The sequence below is a fragment of the Sebastes fasciatus genome, chromosome 14, assembly GCF_043250625.1.
Source record: "Sebastes fasciatus isolate fSebFas1 chromosome 14, fSebFas1.pri, whole genome shotgun sequence".
Taxonomy (NCBI): Eukaryota; Metazoa; Chordata; class Actinopteri; order Perciformes; family Sebastidae; genus Sebastes; species Sebastes fasciatus.
Window position 1 is genome coordinate 31,805,489 of NC_133808.1, and position 13,221 is coordinate 31,818,709.

The 13,221-nt window shown below is 40.9% G+C and overlaps 1 protein-coding gene across 2 annotated transcripts in view; it reads left to right on the plus strand.

Moving 5' to 3' along the window:
- adcy5 (adenylate cyclase 5) overlaps positions 1–10,291 on the plus strand; it is a 97,278-nt gene extending 86,987 nt beyond the window's left edge. For both annotated transcript variants that reach the window (XM_074657910.1, XM_074657909.1), the window contains exons 13-21: positions 1,199–1,315; positions 1,613–1,771; positions 3,177–3,361; positions 3,458–3,478; positions 3,749–3,881; positions 4,759–5,022; positions 5,528–5,732; positions 5,963–6,087; positions 7,412–10,291. In XM_074657910.1, the coding sequence (XP_074514011.1) occupies positions 1,199–1,315; positions 1,613–1,771; positions 3,177–3,361; positions 3,458–3,478; positions 3,749–3,881; positions 4,759–5,022; positions 5,528–5,732; positions 5,963–6,087; positions 7,412–7,540 (1,338 nt within the window). In that variant the 3' untranslated portion in view covers positions 7,541–10,291. The remainder of the gene's footprint in view (positions 1–1,198; positions 1,316–1,612; positions 1,772–3,176; positions 3,362–3,457; positions 3,479–3,748; positions 3,882–4,758; positions 5,023–5,527; positions 5,733–5,962; positions 6,088–7,411) is intronic.
- Positions 10,292–13,221: the final 2,930 nt, after the last annotated feature.

Genomic DNA, 13,221 nt, shown 5'->3' on the forward strand with positions numbered 1-13,221 from the left:
CTTTTAGGATTTTTACGAGGATGCAGTTTTGTAGAATATCTATCTCAGCAAGAACAGAGAAGGGCTGGCTCTTATTTCTTTATATGGAACTTCAGTATCAGAGAGATCTGATAAACGTTTTATCAGGCTGTGGTTTGATGCCGTACTTGCTCTTGATTCCAGATAATGTCAGTGTCTGCTCTTGACCTCATAACAAGTTCTTTCAGATGAGAGTTTTAACTAAACTCCTTGTTGCAAAGTGCAGACGTCACCATTCGTGATATAAAAATACTAAGGCTGTCAAAGTTAATGTGATAATAACAACGTGTTAACGCCACTAATTTCTTTAATGAGATTTTTAGGTCGTAGCGGGCTCAGTTTTAAAGCTAGATAGATAAATACTGGTTTCATATGAAACTACAAAACCTAAGGAAACGTTAGCTTGTCATGAAGGAGGTTAAATAACGCTCCAAAGTTATGCTAAATTTTAGCGAGGAAAAACTGTCGTGGCCATTTTCAAAGGGTCCTTTGACCTCTGACAGCTAAACAGGTTGTTAGGCAGCATTGAAATAAAGTAAGGATGATTTAAGGAATAGTTTTTTAGTAAAACATCAATCTCTGTGAATTTTCCCTGTTTATTGCAGCTCAGTACGGAAGTTACGTAACAATCAACATTTGGGTTAAAATAACTACGGAAGTGGCGTTACTTAAGTGCGGAAGTGCTCTGTATCTAACATAATTATGTTGTCGTATTTATGTCTCATTCACAAGCTCAGTAATGAACTCTTTATGCAGTCAGACCTTTAACCCTTAGAAACATTCAAATCGTTTCTATAGAAGCATCAGTGAACATCTGGGAGACTTTCACTGATTGGTGATAAATAGAAATTGAGCTTTAAGACAACAGGAAGGGCGATGATGCCAAAGAGCAGATCTCACCGGTCAAACCTCAGGAGGCTTTTAATCCGTCCACTTCCTGCTCTCAGCGCCGGCTGACAGGTCATCAGGGACTGTTGATGGTTTCACTGGTGATTCATGGTTCTGTTTGGATATATCTCCTGAACGCACAGAGAGGATTCATGGTGTCAGATATTACATAAGGTGACTGTAACCTGCAGTATTCAGGGGGTTTATTTATCAGATCTAAATGAGTTCAAACTAAATATCCATTGACTGAGTTCCTCTCTTGATGTTCTACTTTACCCTCCGTACCCGCCAGCTCTTCCCGGTCCCGCTGCAGACTCTCTCCAAGAGGATAGTCCAGTCCAGACTGAACAGCACCCTGGTGGGCGTCTTCACCATCATCGTCGTCTTTCTTTCTGCTTTCATCAACATTGTAAGTTCAACACAGTTCACAAAAGAGGAATAAGAAGATAATCAAAGCAGTGAGCATTTTGAAATCTCATAAACAAGTCACGTCTCATAAAACACTGTGTGGAGCCTCTTTGACCCGACGCTGAAGGAGATGATAACGGAAGCATTGAAGCACCTTTACTGAGCATTTAGAGGATTCTCTCAGCTCTCATCATGGCTGCTGCTCAGACACTTCTGGGTCATTTCACTCAGTTAGAAACCTTCAAGCACAGCCTCATTCTCCTCTGATGTGTCCTTACTGACCTTTGACCTCGTCTAGTTCACCTGCAGCAGCATGGACCTGCGGAGCTGCATCATGGCGGAGCTCAACATGAGTCTGCCTGCTGTGAACGCGTGCCACGCCCACCAGCTCAACTACAGCCTGGACTCTCAGCACATCCCCTGTGAAGACGACGCCCTCCTCTGCAGCTTACCGGAGGTACAGGAGCGCCTTGTTCTCCGTCTGTTGAGTTGTCTGCAAATACCTTCTTTTAAATCAAAAGAACACTGTTTATTCTATTGTTTCTTTCAACAACAAGCCAATCTGGTGGTGCCATGAACAGAACTAATGTGTCTGAAGCAGTGAAGCCAATTAAGTTTCTGCAAGAAAACTCACCATGATGCGTTTGTGACTAATTGATCAAATACATCTGTGACAAATGTTTAGTCAGCCTCGTTAACCAAAGAACACTTTAGTGCTGCTGCAAGCTTGGCACAGAAGCATAAAATGTCATCAGAACATGAACAAGAACATTAAACCTTGGGCTGTCACAAGTTAACATGATAACGCAAATTCGTTTTAACACCACTAATTTCTTTAACGCATTAATGCAACTTCGGATTTTTAGGTTGTAGCGGGCTCAGTTCTAAAGCTAGAATAAAGATACTGGTATCATATGAAACCATAAAACCTGATGAATCCATCGGTACCAACCATGTCACACTAGCTGGTCATGAAGGAGGTTAAATAACGCTCTAAACTGACACTAAATGTTGGAGAGGAAAAACTGTCATGTCCATTTTCAAAGGGGTCCCTTGACCTCTGACCTCCAGATCAGTGAATGTAAATGGGTTCTATGGGTACCCACGAGTCTCCCCTTTACAGACATGCACACTTTATGATCATCACATGCAGTTTGGGGCAAGTCATAGTCAAGTCAGCACACTGACACACTGACAGCTGTTGCTGCCTGTTGGGCTGCAGTTTGACATGTTATGATTGGAGCATATTGTTTTATGCTAAATGCAGTACCTGTGAGGGTTTCTGGATCAATATCTGTCATTGATCTGTTGTTAATGATTTACAATAATAAATATATACATACATTGGCATAAAGCAGCATATTTGTCCACTCCCATGTTGATAAGAGGATTAAATACTTGATAAATCTCCCTTTAAGGTTCATTTAGAACAGAACAATGTAATCGATTGACAGTCCTACTTAACACACATGACATTATGTAGATTGCCAAAATTTGCAGCAGACTAATTCCTGGGTAAAATGAGGCAAAATGTTCTTTTTCGTCTCTTTTGTTGCTGTAAAGTACCGTATTGCTTTTAGAACAATACATCACTGCAATAAAAAGGATACAAATGTTCTGTCACAGTGACTTGTTGTAATTGTATATTTTGAAATGTCAAAGCTTCAGACGAGGGAATATCATTTTGAACAGTAGCAGAACAGATGGATGCTAAGTGAGGGTAATAGCAGGTATGAATGTAATGTTTAAATTAGCAGTTCAGTGGTCAACGCTGTGTGTTTTATAACTCGTGTGGATGTGACTCACTCAGTCTGAGCCATAAACATTAAAGTGAAATGTCCCGTCTCCTAACGTCCCCTCAGTACTTCTCGTCCTGCGTGCTGCTGAGCCTGCTGGCCTGCTCCGTCTTCCTGCAGATCAGCAGCCTCGGTAAACTCTTCCTCATGCTCTTCATCGAGCTGCTCTACCTCCTCATCATGGAGGTGCCCAAAGTCATCCTCTTCGACAACCAGGACCTGCTGGTGATGGCCAACGCCGTCAACGTAGTGTGAGTCACCGCTGCTGTGCTTCTGTGTGTTCTTATTACGCCTGGAGTGTTTCAATGTGATCTCTGATTGGCTCTCCTCTGTTCCTCCCCTCACAGCGAGCACATGAACGGAACAAGGTGAGACTGATGATATATCTTCTGTTACCGCAGAGACCCCAAGCATCACCTCTGTCATCTGCTAACAGCATCATTAGCAGCGTGCATGGAACTGTAATGACCTGCAGGCAACAGATGCCAACGCTAACGAGACAGGATTTAGAGGGCAGCTGCTTTTTGTGCCCGTAAAGTGTCTTTACACCCAAACAGGATCACTCAACACCTGTATGATGAGGTGTTCAGCACATCTGTAAACCTGATGTGTGTGTGTGTGTGTGTGTGGACCTCCAGCTGCGTGATGGACACCAAGGTTCCTCTGAAGATCATGACCCCGGTGGTCATCACCGTCTTCGTTCTCGCCCTCTACCTTCACGCCCAGCAGGTGGAGTCCACGGCCAGACTCGACTTCCTCTGGAAGCTGCAGGTCAGTGTGTGTGTGTGTGTGTGCACGTGCAGCGTGCAGCGTGTCCTCGTACAACGCTTCGTAGGATATCTTACGAAAAGTTAGTCCTCATTATTTGTGCGTTCTCCTACGAATGTCCAGCAACACGTGTCAAGTTCATACAGTCTTTTCAAAATACAAATCCGTCTTCACAGGAAACAACTTGGTTAGGAAAAGCTCACTACAGAAGTGGTGTTGTTTAAGTACAGAAGTTACGTAACAAATAAGTCAACGTTTGGGAAAAAGTATAAAGAAAAATAAGGGGTAAAAATAAATTAAATTATATAAAATTAATTTTTAAAAAGAGTAATTTATATGAAAAAAAATATATATATATATATATATTTTAAGAAATATATGAAAACATATATACAGAAATAATTAAATAAATGTGAAAATAAAAGAAAATGCTCATAATTATTCTTTTATATTTTATTTGCCTTTATGTTTCCAATTTAATTTATTCTTTTATTTATTTCTCTTTATATTTCCCTGTTTATTTATTTACGAATAATTGTATTTATTTCTCTTTGTATTTTCCCTGTTTATTTATTAAATGATGTATTCTTTTATTTATTTCTCTTTATATTTCCCCATTTATTTATTTTCTTATTTATTTCTCTTCATATTTCCATGTTTTTTATTTACTAATACTTTTATTTATTTCTCTTCATATTTCCGTTATTTTATTTTTTTTATTTATTCTTTTATTTCTCTATATATTTCCATATTTATTTTCTTATCCTTTTACAGATTCATTATTTTTTATGGCTCCGTAATCCTCTGGAGACCATGAATATCTCTACTAAATTTCACCAGTATAGTTTTAATGTGTAATTTCTGTATTGAACGCCGACAGGCCACAGAGGAGAAGGAGGAGATGGAGGAGCTTCAGGCCTACAACCGCCGTCTGCTCCACAACATCCTGCCCAAAGACGTGGCGGCCCACTTCCTGCAGCGCGAGCGGCGTAACGACGAGCTCTACTACCAGTCGTGCGAGTGCGTGGCCGTCATGTTCGCCTCCATCAGCAACTTCTCAGAGTTCTACGTGGAGCTGGAGGCCAACAACGAGGGAGTGGAGTGTCTGCGGCTGCTCAACGAGATCATCGCCGACTTCGACGAGGTGAGGATGTAAATCTGTGGCTTCCACTGTGGGACCTACTGGTGTCACTGGTGCTTTATGAGCCTGTTGGTTCACAGTGAAGTGAGGAGTAGGTTGGTTTCTGTCTGGTTTTTAATGTTCTTAATGCTTTAGACTTTAAGATAGACGCACTATAAAATAACAATAAAGTTCATTACGCCTCCGGTAGACACGGAGCAACTCTAGCATGCCTTTGGAGTCACCTTTGTTATCACCTGATGAATTTAAGTCTAATATTCTCTCTGCTTTATGTCTGGTTTGAGAAATATATCCGTCTCTTTAGCTGCTAAAATGCTCTACAATTATCATCAGATAGTCTGCAACCATAGACGATATAAATATCAGAAGTACAGATTAAATGCAGGTTTCAGTGTGTTTTGTATAATCTCTGTTTGTTACTGATAAATAGAGGAAATAAAAAAATCAATAGGAGCTTTGTTAGAATAAATGAATAAATATATAACGTTTCCTCTCCTGCCTCCACCAGATCATCAGCGAGGACCAGTTCCGTCAGCTGGAGAAGATCAAGACCATCGGCTCCACCTACATGGCGGCCTCCGGCCTCAACGACTCCACGTACGACAAGGCCGGGCGCTCGCACATCCGCGCCCTGGCCGACTACGCCATGAGGATGATGGACCAAATGAAATACATCAACGAGCACTCCTTTAACAACTTCAAGATGAAAATAGGTGAGCTGCAGAAAAGAATAATGCTGCTGCTCTGAGATTATATACGTCGTTAACGGTTACTCTCAGAAGAGAAAGACTGAAGGGCTTTACCCTCCGGCGGCGTGACGGATAAACATCACGAAAATGCAAAATACTCGCCTGTGAATATTATTTGTCAGGGCTTTTATTGTGAAAGGTAAGATTAAGTTCTTTCATAAGTCTTTTATTTGTTCATTTGTTTTGTTTCTCAGGTCTGAACATCGGCCCGGTGGTTGCCGGGGTGATCGGGGCCAGGAAGCCTCAGTACGACATCTGGGGGAACACGGTGAACGTGGCGAGTCGCATGGACAGCACAGGTGTACCGGAGAGGATCCAGGTAACGCTGCACTGACTAAATATTCTCTTATTATTAACGTGTCATTTCACTGAGTAAAGAGCTGTAGAATAAAAACCACCATGGCGACGGACAAAAACCACGATGGCGTTAACGAGTCATTTCACTAAACACAGTAAAAAGCCATAAAATAAAATGCAATTCTGCTTTTTGTCAAAATAAGTAAATTAAATGATTTTAGAATCATTTTACTTTTGAAATCACGTTATTATTTATGTCACGAATAGAAGACGTCACACTGCAAGATTTTAATTAAAGTAACCATCGCATACTCTCGTTTCTATACATCCCATCACATTCTGTATTGGTAGTTTAATAATATGGCATTCTCCTAATATTAATTTGGTCCTCCTGCCAGAGTTCAGGAAGACGTTAATGTTGAGACTGAAGTGATTAAAGCAGCGTCTGCAGAGCTCGGGGCTGTTGAACATGTGTGAAGGGCAGATTTTCAGAGCTCGAGCACATTAAATGAATTTCTAATTTCTGACCAGAATAGCTCGGAGCTGACGGGTTCAGAAAAAGTCTGTTCACGTTAATGAAAAATGTTAATTAAAAACGGACTTATTGGTTTTGCTCTATCAGATGTGAAAATCATTAAAGCTACTTTGAACACAGATGGACCTTTAATTTCATCTCTGCTGCACCTTCTGAAAACTCATTTACACCCGAGCCAACATGCACCGCCGCCTCCTGATTAACATGAAAGTGACAAAGCAACGGCTCGACGACGTTAGCAACGCCACGACTGGAACCGCTGACAATAACATGAAATATTCCCATAAAACCTGTGAAAAGAGATGAAAGGAGCTTTTATACAGAATGTCTTTTATGTTCGTCAACCGTGCAGAACAACAAATGAAGATATATTATAATATTAAATTATTTATAGGTCATGTTTTTGACCTGGAATCAAATAGAAAAATCTATTGGACCTGCAGGTTGAGCTAACGGACCGTACCCGTCTCCAAAAAGCCACAAATAGAATTCAGATAAAACGTGTAAATAGTTTGTATTACAGTTTATTTCTCACATTTTTTCTACTTTGTTTGTTTATTTATAACCAGTACAAAGTAATGAGTATAAAACCAAAAAAAACAAAACAAATGGCGACGGCCAAAAACCACGATGGCGACGGCCAAAAACCACGATGGCGTTAAAGAGCTATGAATTAAAATACTTTCTGCTTTTTCTCAAAATAAGTAAATTAGATCATTTTAGAATGATTTTATTTTGAAATGGACGCCATTAGTAGTTTAATAAAGACATTGCTGTCCACTCTCTGTCCCTTTCCTCTGTCTGTCCTCAGGTGACGGCCGACATGTACCAGGTACTGAGCTCCTATAACTACACACTGGAATACAGAGGGCTGGTCACAGTGAAAGGCAAAGGAGAGATGATGACCTACTTCCTCACCAGTGGACCGCCGAGCAGTTAACCTCAACTGAGTGACCGATGGACACAGCGAGCAGGCTCACGGACGGCCTGAGACTCGACTGAAGCGTCCCCTCAACGGAGGGAGACTGAGTGGGAGAGGCCTAGCTAGCCTGAATCTGCCATGGAGACCAAAGATGTCCAATCAGTGCATAAAGACAGATGTTTCCCAGCTGTGTGAGTCGAACTCCTAAAAGGAAGAAATGTTCTCCGAGAGATTTTGCCAGATTTTTCTGGGACAAACCTGCAGCGGGACGCGACCTATGCCACTTCCTCCTCTTCCTCTCTGCCTTTCTCCTGCTGAAGTATACATGTAAAACACGGGACAGTTTTTATGTGTATTATTTTATGTACTGTACGTTAAATGTCCATGTTGTCGTGGTACGAATCACTCGAGTGTGGACGCTTAGCCGGCGCCGCAGCACTATCCGTCCCCTCGTATCAATATCTGATCAGTAATTAACAGAAGTCGTGTCTTATCGGAGGCGAGGTGAGACTGCTTTTTGTACGAACAGAGACTCCGCGGTGTTTACAGAAAGCTTCTCGTGTAAATTCACCAACGTACACTACAGTATCATCAGCATATAAACACACGAAAACACACAAAGAGGATGTCAACTTTTTCTAATCTTCGACATTTTGTATTCTGACTTCAGAACACCAAACGCTAGCAGATATTTTAAGATTCTATATTTTGTACATTAATATATATTAGAGAGCTATCTATAAACACCAATGTGTATTCAGATGTACATACTGTATCACTCATCAAAGTCCTCGCTGGCGTTGCCTGGTCTTAACGTAGCGCCACAGCTGACTGACGCCCCTGAACGCCTCGTTGGAGCGTTTATTTCTGATTATTTCCGTCCGAACTGAGCGTGTTCGCACTTTGAATGAGAGACTAGAGGACGAGAGGCGAATGCATCTGTCTTTTTGCACTCCAGTGCTTTCAGCCGTCCGCCCCTCTCTGCACCCCCCCCCCTCGTCTTTGCTTGCTCAATCAGATGGTACGACCCAATGAATGTCAAATGATCTCCGATGAGGCCTTTAATATGAACTCTGTACTGATGCTCATCCTGTGGACGGGGACACACGAGCCCACGAGGAAATGTTTCCTTTAAATCTGCTGGTTTATTTTGTTCTTTGTTTTTCTCCAATCAGAGCAGTTCTTCTTCAGTATTACAGCGTTCGTTACTCAGCAGACAAACTTTAACGGTCTTTAATCTGCCGGTTTCAGTGATTTTACTTTTGATTTTTTTTAGTTATTACCAAACACTACAGCTGGTTCTGTTTGTCTTGGCTGAGTCACAGATTACAGTATAATCAGTAAATGTCTGGACACAGTGTCAAGTTTTTACCTGAGAATATTAAGGAATATATCAAGCTTAAAGAGACAGTTCACCCCAAAATCAAAACTACATATTGTTCCTCTTACCTGTAGTGATATCTATCTATCTACATTGTTTTAGTGTTGGAGATATCGGCCGTAGAGTCTCTCGGTTTGTGGTGCTCAAATCGCCAAAAAAAACTCGACATCAGTGTTAATTTCATTTAGAAAACTATAATGAAATATGTTTGTCAACGACCTTTTTTTCCACGACTAAAGCCGTGGGCACACTACCCGCATCAAGAGCGCCTGGCGGCTGCGTCGTGTGTTGGCTGCGTGATGCAGGCTTCTGGTGTTCACACTAGACGCGTGTTGGCTGCGTGTCGGCTGCGTGTTGGCTGCGTGTCGGCTGCCTGTCAGCTGTGTTTCTGCAGCTGCTGTCAGCCCTGGCCATTTAACTGCATGATAAATATAATTTATATTTATTTTAGACAGAGAAAGGTTCAGAAACGTGTGGTAATTAGTAAATAATAGTAATAATCCACAATTAAAACTCTGTACTGTATTCATTTATGATGCTTTCCAAGTCACTGCTTGTTCCACATCACTGTCCGGCACATATTTCAGAATAAAAGCCTTGTGTTAACAAATGAAGGAATTCTGTGCAAAGAAAACCCGCTTTAGGGCTTTTATTTCAAAATGAAAGCAGGAAGTGTTGATTTAAACCCCAAACTTTATCAATTCTTCGAGCTCTCAAAGTGACTGCGTGTTCAGACGCGCGTCTCATGGTGTGCCCACCACTTAAGACGAAACGGCACCAACGTCATTAAACACTAACGTTGATGATATCAAACATGCGCTACTTTGACGAAAAAAGACGAGACTAAAATGTAGTTAATAAATATAAAAAAATTACCAAAATCTCTTTTTATTTTTGTCCCCTTTTACTCCGTTTCCCGTCAACACTCGGCAACTCACACCAAAACATCTAGATTGATAAATAGCTCTAAAGGGCAGAGGAACAATATGTAGCTTGGATTTTTGTGCTGTACTGTCCCTTTAAAGGATGAAGCTAGCTTTATATGATATTTTTTGTTGTCAACAAAATCTTACGGAAAAAACTAAATCATCAATCACTGTCGTTTTTAGCAAACGTTACTCAAATAGGAGCAAATAAAGCATTTATTGGGATTATTTGTGTATGTTGTATACATTTGGTGGACTGCATTAGTGAGTATTTACTGGCATTGACTCCAAATAAACTACACTGCATACAACTAGTGCATGGAGCCTTGACCGTGCCACTGGAATATTATAGACTTTTACAGAATCCATTAATAAATATGTAAATTTCAAATAGTTGTCAGAAATGAATTACAAATTAATTAATATTAATTATTTAATTAATTCAATTTTAATTAAAATTATGCACAAAAAAACTCTTGAGTTAATAGAAAATACTGGAAGATAATTAGACATTAGAAAGATAATTAAATGTTAAAAATATATTAAACCCCACAGAGCAGCTGCTGGGCTCTGATTGGCCAGCTGCAACGTGTTGGCAGGAGTCTGACCAATCAGAGCTCCTGTTGCTACTCTGTGCGTCGGGCTTCAGTTTGTTTTAGGCGATGCATCTTTAAATTACTGTAAATTGGGCCCGAAATGGAAACAAAGGTAAAAATGGAAAGGTTAAAGTTAAGAACATTTCTTTTAATTACTTTGCATTTAAAAATTATTATTATATTATAATATTATTTGATGATTTTAAGTCAGAATTAGGAAATGTATTAAACTCATTAAAGCAAATTTATTATTTTTCTATTTTACTCACAGCTCTATAATCCATCATTTAAATGCAAATATATTTAAATAAGTTGTAACAGCTTTTTAAAATTGATAAGATATATTTGGGTTTTGCTACACGGGCATTACTTGATGATTTAGTTTTTTTTCGTGTGATACATATTAAAATCTATTTATTAGCATCAGTCTTCTCCTTTAACTGTTGCTGTTTTTGCTTTTAAAAGAGAGAGAAAGAGAAACTTGTCATTTGGTCCAAACGTTTGCTGCTCTGAGTCGGTAGAATGAACTGAACCTTGCACTGGTCCACTCTGGTGGTTTCTGTTTTAATGTACTGTACTGCTGGATCTATTATATTGTATCTTATCTTCACACACACCACCACCACCACTAGAGCTCAATGACCGCGGTGCCATGCTACGCCCATGTGAGCCCCTTTTCTACTCTTTACTGTGCAGACATGTGCCATTATAGAAACCAGGAGGGGCTGGAGAGGAGAGGAGGATCAGAGGTGAGGGGGTTCTGCTCACCTCCTCCTCATCTCTAACCTCCTGATGATGAGACGACGAGGAGAGGCAGCGTGGGTTCTTTCTGTTGTCATGCCAAACACTATGCTCTTTTTTTTTTTTTTACAGTCCAATAAACTGCTGATGTTTCACAGGTACGACACGACTTCATCTCTTCTGTCAGCTCACTAACACATTTACATGAATGAATGTTTGCTTTGTTCAAGCTGTCGTCTCAGCAGACTCGTACAGCACCGCAGATAAAGGTTCGGTCTTTCATCCCTGACGTAACGTCATGGCCAAAAGTATGTGGACACCATGTAGGACATTAGATCCATTTCAGAGAAATCTTTATGCTGCAGCATACAAGGATGTTTTAAACAATGTTGTCCTTCCAACTTTATGGTAACAGTTTGGGGAACGTCCATTCTGGTTTCAACATGACAATGCAACTTGATATCACACCAAAGCGTGCAACAGACCCGTCTCTCCACCAGAGGACAGCGTGTTAGGAAAGGTCAGGAAAGGTCGTCGGGTAGTCTCACAAGAGTTTTTGCACAAACCTGCAAGTTCTACTAGTTATTATAACACTTTTTATTCCACGTAACTTTCATTAATGCTCTCTTGTTCTACTACGTCACCTGCTCTGTGCGTCGCTCGTTGTGCTACGTCGCTTCACGCTACAGCCCTCCTCGGACTGTCATTACAAACGTATTTGCGTTACGTCAAAGACAAACAGTCAAAATATATATATAATTTCCCCTCCAAACATAATTGAGATTGCAGTTTAGTTGTATGGGAACGTTACTTTTGGGAGACAGGGCTGTAAATAGAAGTCGTGATCATCCGACTGGATCAATGAGACTTGCAGATTATTCTGCACCAGTTGTGTGAGAGTTAGTAAACAGATGTTCTGGTATAGTTTTGCTGTTAAACGCGGCCTCCGTTTACTTCAGTTCATCAAGACGTTTCTACTTTTCTTGATTCTCCGTTCACCGTGGAGGCATGAGAGAGAAACAATTCAAGGTAACGGGGTGAGTTGTTGGTATAGAAATTATTAGGGCTGTCAAAGTTAACAGGATAATAACGCGTGGTTTTTAGGTTGTAGCGAGCTCAGAGTGAAGATCCTGGTATCATAGTAAACTAGAAAACCTGATGAATCCATCGGTACCAACCATGTCATACTAGCTGGTCATGAAGGAGGTTAAATAACGCTCCAAACTTGCGCTAATTTTTGGCGAGGAAAAACTGACACTGACGGTACGTGTCCACAGGGGCGTTCTTTATCGCGAGGGGACGCGACGCTTCCCAGCATCAGACGCTTGGTGTGCTGTCCCTAGAAACAAGGCACTCGGCTCCTGATTGGACGAACGATCTCCCGCCGCTGGCTGCTGCTCCCAGCTTTCAAACCGGAACCAGTCTGGAGGCTCGTTTGGAAACTTTCTTGTCTTATTTCACGTAAATAGTTCACTGAGATGTGTTTCTGAAAACATTTGAGGAGAGAAATAATCCATGTTGATGAATCTGTTTTTAATTTGGATCAACAACGTTTATTTTAAAAGATCCTCGGGAGTTTGGAGAGGCGGCGAGTCACGTCGGACGCCTGTGATTTGCATATAGACGAGCCCTCAACTTTATGCAAATGAGGAGCGGGCGTCGTGACGCCTAGTCTCGAATCGCGACGCCACGCTATCAGAATGCATTGCGCAGCTGCTTACATAGACAATGAATGGGGAGCGTTGAAATGACGGAGCCTGTGGACACGTACCATGACAGCTGTTGTTGCCTGTTGGGCTGCAGTTTGCCATGTTATGATTGGAGCATATTGTTTTATGCTAAATGCAGTACCTGTGAGGGTTTCTGGATCAATATGTGTCATTGATTTGTGTTGTTAATTGATTTCCAATAATAAATATATACATTAATTTGCATAAAGCAGCATATTTGTCCACTCCCATGTTGATGAGTATTAAATACTTGACAAATCTCCCTTTAAGGTTCATTTTGAATCGATTGACAGCCCTAGAAATGATCATTTTGGGGGTGAAGTAT